General features: G+C 44.9%; 1 protein-coding gene across 1 annotated transcript in view; it reads left to right on the top strand.

The window, feature by feature from the left end:
* The window catches only part of gpc4 (glypican 4), a 32,560-nt gene extending 18,442 nt beyond the window's left edge, over nt 1-14,118 (top strand). Inside the window, exons 2-9 of the mRNA XM_086306825.1 lie at nt 2,745-2,903; nt 7,271-7,668; nt 7,993-8,158; nt 8,975-9,105; nt 10,359-10,505; nt 10,593-10,717; nt 10,816-10,988; nt 11,075-14,118. Coding sequence (XP_086162951.1) covers nt 2,745-2,903; nt 7,271-7,668; nt 7,993-8,158; nt 8,975-9,105; nt 10,359-10,505; nt 10,593-10,717; nt 10,816-10,988; nt 11,075-11,322 — 1,547 coding nt within the window. The 3' untranslated portion in view covers nt 11,323-14,118. The remainder of the gene's footprint in view (nt 1-2,744; nt 2,904-7,270; nt 7,669-7,992; nt 8,159-8,974; nt 9,106-10,358; nt 10,506-10,592; nt 10,718-10,815; nt 10,989-11,074) is intronic.
* The last annotated feature ends 2,953 nt before the right edge of the window (nt 14,119-17,071 follow it).

Here is a 17,071-nt window from a genome sequence, read left to right as displayed (position 1 = left end):
GGGGCAAGGCTCACTAGAGCCCGTGAGAACGCCGGACTCCCGGCAAATCGTTTTCAAACCCACCGCCATCTTTCGCTACTCAGGTTAAACATGTAATATAAGTCACTTAGATAACTTACAAATGTTATTGTTTGGCTTTTTGTAGTATTTTATTTGTTCCTGAGTAAATCAGTTTGGATTAGATTGAAGTTATAGTTTTTACACAGCTGAATAAACGTCAAGCAGACAGCTGATTATCAGAAGTGTGAGATGCTTGAGAATATACTCCGGTGTCCTGTAGAGCTGGGCGATATAAGATTTTTTCATATCACGATATGTTTTTTTCCCATTTCAGGCGATAACGATATCCATCACGATATAAGCCAAATAACTATATTTGTAAGATTTAAATGTGCCGTTGCTCACAAGTAAAATGTGAAATAATCAGCAGCTTGTTTTTATTTAAATATTTATTTCCCATAATAAGTTCAACAGGGTAGATGTACTTAAGGAACATGAGACTTTTTCAGATAAATAAAGGCAAATATTGCAAACTACACAAAAGGCAGCCGCTAAAGCGTTTAAGTTTCAAAATAGAACAAACGAAACAGACTACTAAATTGTCAATTCCACTTAGAAACAAAATATTAATTCTAAAAATAAATCTTAGTTTGTTTTACAGAAAAACAGACAAAACTGACTAACTTTTATCAATATCAAATAAACTGAGAAATAAAAGGAAATTCTCAATCTCTCCTTGTTGTATAGCTGAGCTTTTCAAACAGTTTTAACAGTTACTTTAGTCTGACAAAAGCCGAATGATGAATTAGCGCTTCCAGTCAGAGACTGAGGCTACGTCCACACGTACACGGGTGTTTTTGAAAACTGAGATTTTCTGTTTTCGTTTTAAAAAAAATAATCCCGTCCACACATAAAGGCAGAAATGAAGGAAAACGCTGCAAAGCAGCAGGTGGCGCTAGATTCCTAACCGTGCAGAAATGTTGGCCAATCAGAAGTCTAGAAGCCTCGGTGGGAAAAAGTAAACAAAGCTGGGGCATAGAAGCAGAACAGAGTCGTACGTGTGGAGGGACAGTAACTGTGTGTGTGTATGTAAGCATTTAAACACTGCAGAGAGTAGAATTAACAGTAACAGTATTGTAGGAATTCATTTCACCGAAACAATAACGTGGCGCACAGTGTGACGTCAAAAAATGCGCACACCTCTGACGCTGCGTTTTCTCCGTTTTTCTAGTCCACACGTAAATGCAAAAACGAAGTTTTCAAAAATATCCACCCTGGCCGGAGTTTTTGAAAATCTTCGTTTTCAGTGACCAAAAACGCCGTTTACGTGTGGACGAAAGGTGCAAACGCATAGAAAAATCTGCGTTTTCAAGAATGCCCGGGTACATGTGGACGTAGCGCATGCACCAGTTTATTGTATTTCCAGACTTGCTTTCGGCACAATTTACAGTGCACGCTACTCTGTTTTTTTTGTCAGACTTGAAATAGCCGAAATACCTTCACACTACGGAACTTCTATGGCTCTTCCGTTCGACAATCTCTCCGGCATTGGAACCATCATCTGTTTTCTCTTCGGTAACCTTCGGTCACGCTCGGTTGATTTTTCTAGTCGGCACACTCATTTCCTCCATTACCCGGGCGGTACGGTGGCTGGCTGCTTCCCAAACAAATACACATGTGCGGCTTGGCACTTGTGCTGTACGTAACAAATCACGTGACGTGACGCTGCGGCTGTGTGGCTCTGCGCTACTTAATTTGGATTGGCTGTTCTTTTTTTTTCTTTTTTTTCTTTTTTTTAAGAGGACAAGAGCGGCGAGGTCTATCGCGATAGTTTAATTTTTCTATCGAGAAAAAGTTATATCGCGATACATATCATTATCGTTCTATCGCCCGGCTCTAGTGTCCTGTTATATTTTAGATAGCAAGGAGCAGACAGATGAGTTTATTAAACTTCACTGAAACAACCTGCAGATTTCATTAACATTTAATAAACTATCATCTTGTCTTTATTTTTAGTTAGCACATACCTTAAACACTTCAAGCTGTAAGCTAATGATAGTTATATAAGAGCAGATGTGTGCTGGTGCAATAAGCTGTACGTTTTACGTTCAATGGATGCATGATCTGATTAGTCGACTAATCGCAAAAATAATCGATGACTAGTCGACTATCAAAATAATCGTTTGTGGCAGCCCTACACCGAAATAAGGAGTCCAAAACCTTCTAATTTACATTACTTGGAGAGCATTTTCAGACTCCTCAGCCCAGCATGCTTGCACATATGTTTATCTCCATTCATGTGCTTGTGGTTGACGTCAGCGCACTTACCTGCAGTGTGGGCGAAAAGTTAATCGTTTCCTCTTAAACACTGTTTAGGAGGGACAGCACTCAGAGAAAGCTTTGGCACTGAACTATCCATCAAGACAGGGGAGTGTCGGGATAAGAGCGGGGCTCTATAAAGAGGCCAGCTAAAGGCTCCTCTGAGCTGCAATTAAGTGCATTTAAGGGGGCTTTAACAGCCAGGGTGCGTTTGATTTGGTGAGAGGTGAACCTGTTATTTCTCAGCATAAGGTCTGAATCCCAGGGAAGAAATCAATGACTGATCTGCATTACTTGCTGCTACAGTGACATTAACAGCATCATAATCGAATCTTAAATTTTGTTCCTCGAGTTAATTTGTGTTGACTTGCATGTTTCTCAGATGACGTGGAAATTTAACGCACGTTCTCCCTCGTCTGTTCCAGGAGTCCCCCTGAAAGTGTGTCCGCAGGGCTACTCCTGCTGCACTGTGGAGATGGAGGAGAAGCTAAGCCAGCAGAGCCACACGGAGATCAAAGCTCCCGTCTCCAAGCTTAGCACCAGCCTACAATCCACCTTCAAACAGAGGCATGACCACTTTGACAGTAAGCAAACACACTGGCTCACAAACACATGCAGCTTTTCAGGTTATGTTGTAAGACTGGCTTTGGTTTCCTCATCACAGCATTTGTGCTACACTTTTATTTATTTTTATTTTTTTCCCTTTTGATGGACACTCCCACCTGCCAGCGCACTGCTCATAGCAGAGACAGCCAGTCTGTGTCTTCTGGCCTGTCCACCTGTCTCCCAATGTCTCTGCTCCCTGTCTCATCGTCCCCCTGAAGGAAATGTAAAAAAATAAAATAAAAGAAATACAGGCTTCCCTTTCTCCAGAGAGACACGCGTGCTTCCAGACGGACCACACACATCTTCAGATTTAGTCGTCTCTATACTTCCTGTTCCTCTGTGTGTGAGCACATGTGTGTATGCCTGTAAATATTGGGATCAGGTTTCCCCTGCTGAGGGCCAGAGCGCATGGGAACATGCAACAGTGCTGACTCACAGAGGAAGCAGGGCAGCTCTGAATACCTTCAACCACCAAACCATGCCACCACTGCAGCCCTGCGATGATAGGATAGAGGGGAGGATGAGGATTCCCAAACAGGCTGAGTGGAAAAACATGGGAAGAAAAAATATTTTTAGTTTCCCGGTGCATTGGAATCTTGCTTGTTAAAGGAGGTTATGTGCATAGCTCTGCATTGGTGTGCACACATGTGGGTCAGATCTTATGTGTCTGTGAAAGGCAGCGAGGGATGGTGAGTAACAGGGAGCATGTGTATTGCAGCCAGATGTGAAGAGGAATGTGACGTGTTGGAATGCAGTGGCTGCTCGAGCTGTCCCGCCCATCTTTTTCTCCTTTCTTACTGCCCTTTGTCCCCTTCTTATGCCTCACTCTCCCAAAAACCCCTCTCTTTGCCGCTCTTTCTCGTTCCATCTCTCTTCACTGTGTCCAAGTGCTGCTTGTGATTCACTGCGCTCAGTTCTCACGCATGCATGTCCTCCACCCTGTTTGTCTTGCACAACTCATCTGGTGCTTAGTGGCAATATTAAGGGCTGTTCTCATTACTGAGAAATCTATAAATTATTATTTTCTCGTTTAATCATCTCGTCCATAATATACAAAAACAGCCTGTAACAAATGGTCAGCTTCAGAAATGTCAGTGTCACGTTTAAGTAACGACCACAAACCAGGTTTAAAAACAACACCCGAGATGCGTGCGAGCAAATGAAGATGTTGTTTCCGTAACAGGGTTCAACTTTAGAGTGGAACGTTGAGATTAAAATAGTGTTCACGGTGTTTGATTTTAGAGGGACTGATACCAGAACCACAATTTCGTAAAAATAATCTTTCTGAACAATTGTGGCTTCGGCTCCTTATGTCAAGTTTATCCATCCAGAGCACCACCGATCAACTATTGCATAAATATTGTTTTGTTTAGGAATTTTTCCGATATTATTCAGCACGGAGTGTTTTTCTAACGGAGTCATAACAACTGGCTTGCGCAAAAATTCTAAAGCTTGGCAACGCCCAAAAAGAACGTCCAGTTTATCAGAAGGGCACAGCTCTACGGATGACCATGAACCTCTTCCCTGCGTGCTCCCTCCTCATCATCACTGTAGGCAGGTTGCTGCAGTCTCTCAACAGTTAGATGTGGGATCTCTTTACAAAGCCCTGCTGTGCTCTCTTCTACCTAAATCGCCAGGCCCTCTCTCTCTCTCACATCAAATGTGGTGACGGGCTCAGGCTGCCGGCCTATTATTTCCTTTTGTCACATCAAGACGCCACCGAAGGAAGCGCTTACAGCCAGTGAAATGGGAACAGGAAGTGCTCATTGGTCTGCTTACTGTTGCAGAGAAATGACAGCAGCGGCCGTGACATCACAAGGAGTGCGCACATGTGCACAAACGCAGCTGCACATGAAGGCGTTCGCTCGCGCACTAATAAACTCAGGAAGTAGTGTATGTGATTGGGCAGGCTCTCATCATGCGCCTGGAGCGAAGAGTCATGGCCAATTAAGACCAGAGCCAGAAATAGTTCTCTCTTTCTCTGTGTGTCTCGTCGCTGCGTGTTTATTCTGACCTCAGCCTGTCCTGCTGCAGTGACCCTGTCCAGCAGAGCAACTCCATGTCTGGGAATTAAGCGCTTGGATTATGGCCCCATTGCCTCCAGACACATACAAGCGACATCCATCTGAGCACCGAGCTCAGCAGCAGGAGGGACAGAATCCCATACCATAAGAAAAGGGAGAAGCTCGGCGACTAATTGGCACAAATAGGATGCAATTACCGCCTGGGCTGGGATTGGGAGGAGCATAGTTTATAGGGACACTAGTGGGGGGAGTTTTTGGAAGAGGAAGTGGGAGGAGATCGGTCAGTTCCTCTGTTCCTGTGATGGATTGGGCCCAGGATCGTTGTTCGTAATTTAGCGCTTTCTCTGCAGCACGTTGGAATAGTGACAAGCTGGGGGGGAGCGTGCAGGAAGGGAAAGACAGATAGTCGAGCAGGAGTCGTCCTTTTCCTTACATTTCCCTACAGCTGACACTCTCATGTGTAACCTTTCACCCAGATTCTCTCAGACCATTGGCTGAGTGACAGGTACATTTTTAATGGGGAAATCCAGAGGGAGCGTTCAGCTCCTCGGCCTGTTGGCAGACGACTGCGTGTCATAAATTGTTTTTAATGACAATGCAAGATGCCTGAGTAATGCTGCTCATACTTGGGCCCCTCAGCCTGGGCCAGAGAGCCTCCGTATCCCCGCCGCCCCTGCCCCCACTGTGCCACCACCCCTCACACACCCTTCTTAAAAACCCGTGGGTTTGTCCAGACGCATAATGGAGCTTATCTGTTTAGCATATAGGAATTACTCCTCTAATTAACTGTAGAAAGGAAACGGAGAAGTTTAGGGTTGTCCTCGTGCTTCATGCCTCTCCCACCTCCTCCTCCTCCTCCTCCTCTTCTTCACCTCCTCAGTATCCTTTCACTGACTTTCATGTCAGTGTGGCTACTATGACATTCCAGGGGTGGGGGTGGACCATTTTGTTTTAATCTCTGTCAATGGAGCGTGGAACTTGGTGCCCTCTCCCCTGGCTCTGTGTGTGTGTCTGTGTGTGCGCGTGCACTTGTGATGGCGAGGAGGTAAATGGAGGGGCTGCAGTGTTTCCGGTATCCTTGGCGACACAGTAGGGATTTGAAGTTCTTAAAAAAAGCCCTCAACTTAACCCGCCCCAAGCCACCCTTACCCCTCCTCTATCTCATTTTTTCTTTTTAGTGTGTCAGTCTGAAGTGGAAGTGACAGCACTACTCGGGTCCTCTGTGTGAGTGTGAATGTGCGAGAGTGTGTTTGTGTGTGTACTGGTAGCAGAGAGCATTTAGTGACTCCCCCTGCGAGAGCATGGGAACTTTACATTTCAAAGCCACGCAGTGGGCACCCCGAGAAACTGCAACGGGACAGAAGGTCTGTGAGAGGGGGGTGGGGGGCACAGATAATGGATAAAAAGGGCGAGTGTGTGTGAGACTGAAGGTGAAACATGTTTCAGAGGCTCTGTGGAATTCTCATTTTATTCAGATTAAGAAAATTGGGCAAGGAGGGTGGTGTGGGGTCTGGGAGAAGGGGCTTGGATTATTTGGGGGGTGGTAGGGGGGTGATGGACATTCCTCAGGATGAAGTAGGTCATTGTTCCTCATCTCTAGTGAAGAGAGCTCTCTGAAGGAACTGATGAAGTGAAAGCAGGGGAGGGAGGCAGATGCAGGGCTGGTAGGATAGTAGTGGGAGGGGGGTGCATACAGGTCCATATACGGTAGCTGGGAGGGGCTGCTGCTGCTGGTGGTTGTGGGGTCGCATTATTCCGTAATCCTATTGAAAATGTCTCTGAAGGACAGTCCAAGAGAAGCTGGCAGAAAGGAAGGCGAATGGAATGTGACAACAGAAAAATGGCATTGATGGTGGTCAGTCTGAAGCACACTGATGTGGAGAGACATCTCTGCTGATGCTCCGCGCTCACCCCCTCGTCTCCAACTGTCCCCTAACACATTCCTTTTGCCTTTCATTAAAGATTTTATGCTTAAGCTCGTTCTAAGCGTGGGGCACAGGTGAATGGGAGTAACGTCAGTCTGATTTCAAATGGTGGCAGCAAAATTTTTAATGTACTGAAAGAAAACTTGGGCCTCTAAAGTCCTTTAAAATGTTGAGAGAGGAACACAACAGTAAGTTCAAAATGTCACAAAAAACAGGAAAAGTCCAACTGGCAGATAGTCATAACTTTAGCCCTGAGCTCCTTTAGATGTTCTCTTCGTGACATCTTGAACTCTTCCCTGTAGACACTTAAATATAAACAATCTGACACTGTTTGTTCTTGCTCTTTGTCACCCGCAGGCTGTAGACTAACCCGGCCTTTCTTTCACATCTCCACAGAGTTTTTCCGCGAGCTTTTGAAAAACGCAGAGATCTCGCTGGACAGCATGTTTGTGAAAACATACGGGATGATGTATGTGCAGAACTCGGCACTTTTCAAGAACTTCTTCCAGTCCCTGACCCAGTACTACGTGTCCGGCAGCGCTGCCGTCAACTTGGACTCCATGCTGTCGGAATTCTGGGCCGACCTTTTGGAGAGGATGTTCCAGCTGGTCAACGTGCAATACGAGTTCAGCGACACCTACATGGACTGCGTCAGCCGACATACGGAGGAGCTGCAGCCGTTCGGCGACGTGCCCCGCAAGCTCCGCATCCAGTTAACGAGGTCCTTTATCGCCGCACGCACCTTTGTGCGTGGCCTGGCGCTCATGCCTGAGGTGGCCAATAAAGTTTCTACGGTAAGTGACGGAGCACAGTTTCAACAAAGAGAAAAACTAACAGCCGAGAACGAGACTTGTTTTCCTTGTAGTCCTGTACATCTCTGATCTGTAGTTCTCTTTCTCTCTGTCTGGTAACATAAACCACTGTTCTGGTATGACTTGTTTTTCCACTGTACTGAGTGATTCATAGGCGATTAGATTAAACTGCTTTGTGGATCTGGCTTATGCAATTAATGGTCATGCTTTTTCAGAGTATGAGAATGTGTCTCTGGTGGTGTCGAGTGAGTGCTTCGGCTATGATGTAATGAAAACGGCCCACTAACTGCCCTCTGCCTACTCCAGGTCAGCGCCTCTCCCAGCTGTGTGCGAGCGGCCATGAAGATGTTGTACTGTCCCTACTGCTCGGGCCAAGTAGCCCTGAAACCCTGCCAGAATTACTGTCTGAATGTGATGCGTGGCTGTTTGGCTAACCAGGCAGACTTGGACACGGAGTGGAACAACTTCCTCGGTAAGCAGACGACATGCGAACAAGGGCACCTTTAGCAGCCACTGTTTAACAGAAACCTGCCCGTGATTACACCGCCTTATAACCATAATAGCTGAAAGTGTTTAATTTGGCAACAGAGTATATTTATGCAGCCTCCTGCTCCTGGGTTCATTGCCGCTTACTCATATTTCTTCAAAGATCATTAGTTTCATCGACTTTCTTATCTAAGCGTGCACCCCTTATTCTCCTTGTGAGCATGAAACCAGAGTGGCAATGGGATTTGTGACATGATAGACCTGGGGTAAATAAAGGAGGTAAACTGCAGTTCAGCTTTGGAAGAAAAACATTTAACATAGGAACGGTTTTATTGTTGAAAACCATGTACAAACATGTCCCTCATTCTTTAGTAGGTTGTTTAAGAAAAGGGGGAGGGAGGGGCTGTACATGCGGTGACCCTTGGAATGAATGCAGTCTTGTGCTGTGTACAAACAGACCCAGATCAGTTACATTACACTCAGGGTGGTGCACACATCCACAGTTCTTCACTGTGTGCTTTATATTTATCCTGCATGATGGATCTTGTGACCAGAAACATGGTTTCTGACTATATCACCGTTACATGTGTCGATCTCTGGCTGCTGGCACCGCTGCGGTCTGCAGAGGCATCTGGTTTCTGTTGCCCCCTTGCTGTGCTGCAGCTTGATCCTGCCCTACACTAATGGCTCATCTCACTGGTTAAAAATGTCTCACCCTAATGCGAGTGCTTCTCCCTAGTGGTAGGAGCGTGTAATTGCTTTCCCCTGTGTTGATTTCAACTTGTTATGTTTTGGTTTTCAGATGCCATGCATAGTCTCGCCGAGAGGCTCGAAGGTCCCTTTAATTTCGAGTCTGTCATGGATCCCATTGATGTGAAGATTTCAGACGCCATTATGAACATGCAGGAGAACAGCATGCAGGTGTCGCAGAAGGTGAGTCTCATTTCAGCGCCTTTCAAATTAAACAAAATAAAAAGAGATGAGGATGGAATTATTAGCCCTCCCTTCCAAGTGCAGAGGAAGGACTTTTTTTAGCACAGCTTGTCCGAACATCTTTGTTTTATTTTGAATGCTTAGATTATTTTTACTTTGCATATAGAAACAAAATGATTTCACAAAAACTACCAGGGTCAAAATAATTACCTCCTGGATGCTAATAGTCGTTTACTCTTTTTGCTGGATAACAGCTTGCAGTCGTTTATGGTAGTTTTCAGCCAGTCTCAAACGCGTCTCCTGAACAAACTTTTGTTTGCTCATTCTTCTTTGGAGAATGTCTGAAGCTCCTCCCATTTTCAGTGGGATTCAATTCAGGGCTTTGCACTGGCCGGTCAGTAACGTTCACTTTGGACTTCTGGCGGTAGGTCTTCACCAGGAGCGACATGTTTTAGGTTGTTGTGTTTGAAGATAAAGAGACGACTCAGACCCAGGTTGGTTTCTGACTGCTTGAGGTTTTCTTTTAAAATCTTCACATAAACTTCTTTCTTCATGATTCCTTCCACCTTGATGAGATTCCCAGTTCCAGACACACTGAAGCATCAACCCATCATGATCCTCCCACCACTGTGTTCCTCTGTGGGGACGCTGTCCTCTGAGTTGTAGAACTCTCACTACTTTCTCCAAACATCAGCAAAGTGTCTGCAGCTAAAGAGCTGTAGTTTTATCTCCTCTGACCGAAGGACGCTCTTCTAGTCTGGATTATTTGTCTCCAGGTCGTTCTTAGCACACCTCAGTCTGGCTTGAAGGCGTTTCTTCTGCAGAAGTTTTTCCTGGTCTCTAACCTCGCAGCTCATTCCTGTGCAGGTCTATAGTGATTGTCTCCTTCAGACTACAATTTCAAACTTGACTAAGTCATTCACGGGTGTCTTGGCAGTTGTTCTCTCACCATTTTTCTTTCTAGTCTTTTGCTTCCCACTGCTGCCAGGCGTGTTCTGCGTTGTGTGTCTGTCTTTACATTTCTTGATGATTTTGTTTGTTTTTGTCTGAAATAATTCTTATATTGTGGGCAAATAGAAATAATTTATGCTTTCTGAAGAAACTAGTTTGTTTAGAAATGCTGTGTTGAAAATCCCTTCTATTGTTAAAAAAGCACTCAGGACATTTTTGACCAAAACGTAACATTTCACAGGGTGGCTAATCATTTTGTCTTCATCTGTAAAACATTTCTGTTCTTGTTCCTCCTCTGACAGGTTTTCCAAGGATGTGGAACGCCCAAAATAAGCGCCGGCTTTCGTTCCAAACGTTCTGTTAAAGAGTCCACCTTCACCAGCCGCTTCCGCCCTTACAGTCCTGAAGCAAGACCCACCACTGCTGCTGGAACCAGTTTAGATCGACTGGTGAGGACTAAGAAGGCAAAGAAGTGAATATCACATTTACTCTGAGTAATTGTTTTTGATCTTTTTCTTTTTGTGTGTTCTAAACAGACAATTGAAGTAAAAAAGAAATTGAAGCATGCCAAAAAGTTCTGGTCCACGTTGCCAGAGACTGTGTGTGTAAGCGAGGGGATTGCAGCTGGTGATGAGTGCTGGAATGGTACAGCGAAAAGCAGGTGAGAGGCGCAGACTTCACAAAGAGAGAATCTAAATTTTACTGCGTTGCTTGTAAATTATTGAATTTAAAGTCTAATGCCAGACTTGATTCCACCAGGTACGAATCAGATGTCATTGGCAGCGGGCTGGCCAATCAGATATCAAACCCGGACGTGGACGTGGACATAACAAAACCAGACATCGTCATCCGCAGTCAGATAGCAGTTTTGAAGGAAATGACGAGCCGGCTCAAAGCTGCACACAGCGGCGTCGACATTACTGCAGAGAGCGGTGAGAGCGGTTAATGAGCTTCACAGCTTTTGCGACTCGGTTTCCTAGCTGCACGTCTCACCTGCTTGTCTTTTTTTGCCCCCTAGATGATGACGGCAGCGGAGATGAGAGCGGCAGCGGTTGCGACGGTCCGAACTGCGACATGTACTTCTCTGTTCCACCAACGTCTGATAAAGAACGGGGTGGAAAAGCAGCGGGTGGAAGTGAAGTGGCTGGATCACCACGGGTTAATCCAGTGCAAAGCAATAACTCAGCTGGGGTCACCTCACGGGGAAGCATGGCGCTGGCGCTCTGCGGGCTCGCCCTGGCCCTGTTAGTTTCCCGCTTGAGATAAAACTGGCTGGACAGGGAGAGGGAAGAGAACGACCAGGAGCAACAGCACGAAGGGGAAAACTGTCAGAGAGACTTTAAAAAACAAAAAGACTGCCTTCAGGACATTGGACTGTCCACTGTTGGGGTGGGAGGGGAAGAAACTTCTTAATATTACAATAACCTCACTATTAACTATTTGTTCGTATGTTGTTAAAGACATCAGTGTACAGCAGTATGATTTTTCTTCCCAAGAGATCCACCTTTGTCGCCCAGATAAACCTGCCCTCCGACAGCTCTCTCCGAGCTACTTTTTGGTTGTGCTTGCAGCATTTCACACTTACTTTGGCAGTTTAATCTCATGATTAACTTTGTGCCTTCTTCAATGACTGAAATCTGACATCTAAGCATTAAGAAAGATATTGGGTCAAACTCTGAGTGCCTGTGTTGGGACACATCTTTAAATTTCTGAGGCTGGTCTTTCTATCGGTCACAAAACACGACTAATAGAAACAGAACCCACGTGACGCTGTCTTATTACTAATTCAAAGCTTTTTTTTATTTTTTTGCACATTATAAAAGTGCATACTGTGAATATTTGTGCCTGTGTGCATTTATACTTTTACAAAGGCTAGAAATTCTGAAGCATTTTGAGACTTGTTTTGCTTGGTTTGCTTTGGAGGCAGCTCGTCTCAAAAATGCAGTGAGAGTTTACAGCACAGGTGCTCATGTTTGACCTGAAGATGGCGTCGTTCTGTGGAAGAGTCTGCGGGGTGCTCTGCAAGCCCCTAACACGCATAATGTACGTTTGCTGCGAGCATTTCGCATCTTAACTTTAAATTTCTTCATTATTATTTCACTGAACTTCTTTCAGCTTAAGCAATTCAATAGTAAGGTTATACCTCGTGCTTACTGAGTCAATGTGATCTAGACCATAAGGTTGAGTGTCTGATAGAGTTGGATATGTCCCCTGCCATTAAACCCCCTAGAAGGCAAAGCTGACATGTCCCAAATGCCCTCTTTTTTTCTTTTCTTTTCTTTTCTTTTTTTTTGGTACTGTAAGCTCAGTTCGGCACAGAAGATCTGACTCTATACAGTCTTAACGTTTGGAAAGAAAAGAGGGCAACATGCACGTTTTGGGAGCATTTTAATTAAACAAGACAAGAGGAACAAAAGTCAGTGTTTTAACCAAATGGAAATCTAGAAAAGATTATTTTAATACAGGGTTTTATGTTGAGGAGGTGTTGAGATTTTTAGCTTTTTTTTTTTGGTATGAAGATATATATTAGGTACTACAGTGGATTTTACTGGTAGTTGTAGGTGGTGGAAGAGGTCAGTGTGCACAGATAAGGGGTGCGCCCTGGTCAGTGTGCACAGGTTTTGGGGCCTTTGTTTTGTTTTTCTGGCCCCGTCCCACAGTACACGCTGTACCTCGTTAAATGGCCTGTGTCAGTATAAATGGACTCATTCTGAACGGTTCTCATCATTTCAACTCAAAGTTAAGTGTTTTCACAATTACTACCAAAATTAATGCAATGAAAGGTGCCTGATTATTTTTTTATGTTTGGTACATTACTAGCATCTTCTTACGTTTTTTTTGTTTTGTTTGTTTTTGGGAAAAGAAAAGAAAGTGGCTGTTGTTGATGATTTATGATCTATCTGCTCAGATTCCCTGAGGTGTTTGAGTATATTGTTACCAGCTGACAAGCACAATGTACGTTTTTTTTGTTTTTTGTTTTGTTTGTTTTTTTCTTGGAGCTTTTCATTTGATAATCGGGTCTGTTAAGTTGCATTACCTGAACATCTCATCTCTACAACGATGCCGACTCGTGCAGCATTGCTGCACTAATGTATTCCATGTATTTCAAACATGCATTTAGAACTTACACATTATCAAAAATGCAACATCTACAATGTTTCAGTGTGCAGATTAAGGTGGACAGAAATATACATTTTTGTAAAAGTATAGCGAAAAGATTTGCAGCTTTAATGCGAGTCTGCACGGATGAAGTGATTAGATGGGAGTTTATTCCTTTGCATGTTGTCTGGCTTTGACATTAACAGGTTGATCTTGAGCTTACGGGACATCTTCAGGTTATCAGTTATCATCCGCAATCATCAGACGAAGACGTCGTATCAAGATCTGACCTTGAAGGATTTGATGAAACATCTATGCAACCCGTATGAAATACTGAAGCCTTAATTTAAAATCAAAAAGCTGTGCTTGAGCAGCTCGATTTGGCATTACTTCTGCAGGTGACCAGTTTAATTCTAGGTTACTGTTTTTTCTCCCTTGTGTTCCACCAACATTTCCACAAGGGCTCGTGCACGTGTTCGTGTCATGTGTGAGGAGTGTGAAGAAGCCCGACTTTTGGAGAGACGGAAGAAATGTTTTAGGCTGACGACGGTGACAAAAATGTCTGTGCTTGCAGGCCAGGGCAGCAACGTTTCCAGCTGGCAGGAGTTGGTCCAGCTGCTGGAAGATGTCCATTCGGTCCACAGAGCGAGTTCAGTCTTGTGTCTTTTAAAGTTGGACTGTTGTTGAAACCTTTCCATGTATGCCTTTGGCCCACAAGAACAGAAAGGACTCTCTGAGGATGGAGTGAGTGACTGAAAAGAGTGGTGGGGGGGAGTGTAAATAAAAAGCAGCGGTTTTAGATGTCTCTAAAAGAGGCCCTACAAGTACACCAGATTTCTACTTGTCAGAGTATCTCCTAAATGTTATGGAAAAACAAGATGAGATAGATGTTAAAGTGTAAGAGAAAATGTATATTAAACAACATTTTTAGTCTTGTTGAAATAAAGACTGCCAATATTTAAATGTGGTGTGACTGCTTGCTTCTTGGATTTTAAGTTTTTGTGGTCAGTGTTTACATAAATGCATGCATAGTGTCTTGGTTTACAGTCGCTTGGTCGGAGATTGCTGCAGATCCAAATCCCCTTTGATTTATGTCTGGAAGGCCACCCGGCTTGATAACTGCCAAGTCGATCATGCACAGCTGTGGTGACCCCATGCAACAAGGAAGCAGCCAAAAGTAGCTTTCTACTGGTTACAATGCATGATGCGTGCACACACTGGGCAGAGGATTATAGGATACTATCATCATTGAGAAATGAGGCAACAAGCTATGAACTAGAGCACTTGTGTTTAATTGTCCTTTCTAATAAATGTGTGTTTGACCCCAATTTGAATTGTTTTTAAGGGCACGACAGAAGGTCCACCTCCAGCTGTTCAAACCATGTTATGGGAGACGGCCAATCAGGAGGAAGCTGACATTCTCGCCAGACTAATGTGATCTAGAAGTAAAATTCTATATTGATTTGATTAATACAGAAACTGTGTTTTCTTAGTGATGCATAAGGAAGTAAGGAGTATATGTGTATCTGCTTCCATATCTAGTTCACTTATGCCACCTAAGATGCACAGCTTAGGTGAGCCTTGGATACAGCAACTAAACCATGTGTATAAGTCTTCACATATCCTCTGCCAGAACCTCTAAACAGCAGAATTGTCTTTGCAGTAGGTACATATGTTTGAGTGTGTAAAGCCCATTTGGAACAACCTTTGTCCTGTACAGTGTGTTCTACGAAGAATTTTGCATTGTATAAGATGTAAGTTGGGGCTTTTAGTCATTTTGAAGGCGTTTAAGCATAATTCAGGGTAGCGGAGGGGCTGGATCCTACCACAAGGTGAGAAAACCAATCTATTATCACCTATGGCCAATGTAAAATTAACGTAACCCCATGCAGATCTTTGAATAGGATACTGGCAGACACAGAGAAAGCATGTAAACACCACATAAAAAAGGATTGCTGGACTCAAACCCAGGACCTATTTGCTGTGAGACAACAGTGCCAACCACTACACTACCGTGCCACTCACACAAACTTTGCAAACCAACAGCTAGAAGGTTTTTCAATGCATTTGGAAAGAAAGTGTTTAATGTTAACTCAAAATTGTCAACCTCACAACATTTATTAAGAAGTCTTTTAACATCCACGATCGGATTATCATGACCATGATCATGACCTGGACAGGTTGACAGTGTGTCACAGGGCTTTTTTATTCCTGTATTCCATTATTTTTCTACCGAGAGAGCTAACACTAGTGATCATCACGGCTGTGTACATTCCACCCGATGCCAACGTAAACATGGCGCTCTCTATCCTGCTGAACACCATTAACGAACAGCAGCGGGCCCACCCGGACGGTGTTCACATAATTGCAGGTGACTTTAATAAGGCCAACATAAAGACTGTACTCCCAAAGTTCTATCAGCATGTCAAATGTCCCACCAGAGGAGAAAACACTCTAGATCATGTTTACTCCAACATCAAGCATGCATATAGAGCCATACCCCTCCCCCACCTCGGTCAGTCCGACCATCTCTCCCTCCTGCTCTCCCCAGCCTACACCCCCCTCAGGCGCAGTGCCAGGCCCACCACAAAGACTGTCACAACCTGGCCGGAAACTGCTCTCTCCAAACTACAGGACTGCTTCACAGAGACAGACTGGGACATATTTGAACACCAGGACCTAGAAACATTCACAGGATCAGTACTGGACTACATCAAGTTCTGTACTGCAAATGTGACAGTGGACAAAAGCATTCGGGTTTTCCCAAATCAAAAACCCTGGATGACCAGCGAGGTCCGCTCACTCCTCAAAGCCCGTGATGCTGCCTTCAGGTCAGGTGACAGAGCTCTGTACAGGGCTGCTCGAGCTGACCTGAAAAGGGGGATTAAAAAAGCCAAGTCAGACCACAAAAGGAACATCGAGTCCCACCTGTCCAGCAACAACACACGAGAGGTGTGGCAGGGAATGCAAGACATCATCAACCACAGAGGCAGTACTGCGAAAACAGAAAACCCGAGTGGGCAGCTGGCAGAGGAAATAAACAGCTTCTTCGCCTGCTTTGAAACACCACAACAGCAACACTCATCTGCTTCAGCCCTGCTCCCATCCTCATCCTCACCTGGTTCCTGCACCGCCCCACTCACTGTAACAGAGCACGATGTCAGACGTGTGCTCCTAGCAGTGAACCCCAGGAAGGCGGCTGGTCCAGATGGAGTACCTGGCAAGGTACTAAGAGCATGCGCACACCATCATCTTCACCAGACTCTTCAACCTCTCACTGGATCAGGCAGCCATCCCATCCTGTCTAAGATCAGCCACAATCATCCCAGTGCCGAAGAAGTCTCCCATCTCCAGCCTGAATGATTACCGCCCTGTGGCCCTCACACCGGTAATCATGAAATGCTTTGAGAGACTAGTCCTTCAGCACATCAAGGATTACCTCCCCCCAGAATTCGACCCCCACCAGTTTGCATACCGTGCAAACAGATCCACAGAAGACGCCATCGCCACAGCCCTCCACGCTGTGCTGAGTCACCTAGAGCACGGCAAAGCTACGTCCAAATGCTCTTTGTGGACTACAGCTCAGCCTTTAATACAATCATCACCAAACTGGTCACTCTTGGCCTCCCTCCTCTCACATGTGCCTGGATAAAGGATTTCCTCACAAACCGGCCCCAGACTGTAAGACTCGGCCCTCATCTCTCCTCCACTCGCACACTGAGCACCGGCTCCCCACAGGGCTGTGTGCTGAGCCCCCTCCTGTATTCTCTCTACACCCACGACTGCAGTTCGACCCACAACAACACTCTCATCATCAAGTTTGCTGATGACACCACGGTAGTCGGACTCATCTCGAAGGGAGACGAGGCAGAGTACAGAGAGGAAGTCCTGAAGCTGGCAGCATGGTGTTCAGAAA

This window comes from Aulonocara sp. 'chitande type north' Nkhata Bay, linkage group LG2, assembly GCF_057382095.1.
Source record: "Aulonocara sp. 'chitande type north' Nkhata Bay isolate Kocher_YH1m ecotype deep benthic linkage group LG2, A_spYH_male_GT1.1, whole genome shotgun sequence".
In the NCBI taxonomy this organism is placed as follows: Eukaryota; Metazoa; Chordata; class Actinopteri; order Cichliformes; family Cichlidae; genus Aulonocara; species Aulonocara sp. 'chitande type north' Nkhata Bay.
This window is presented reverse-complemented; position numbering and strand designations above follow the sequence as displayed.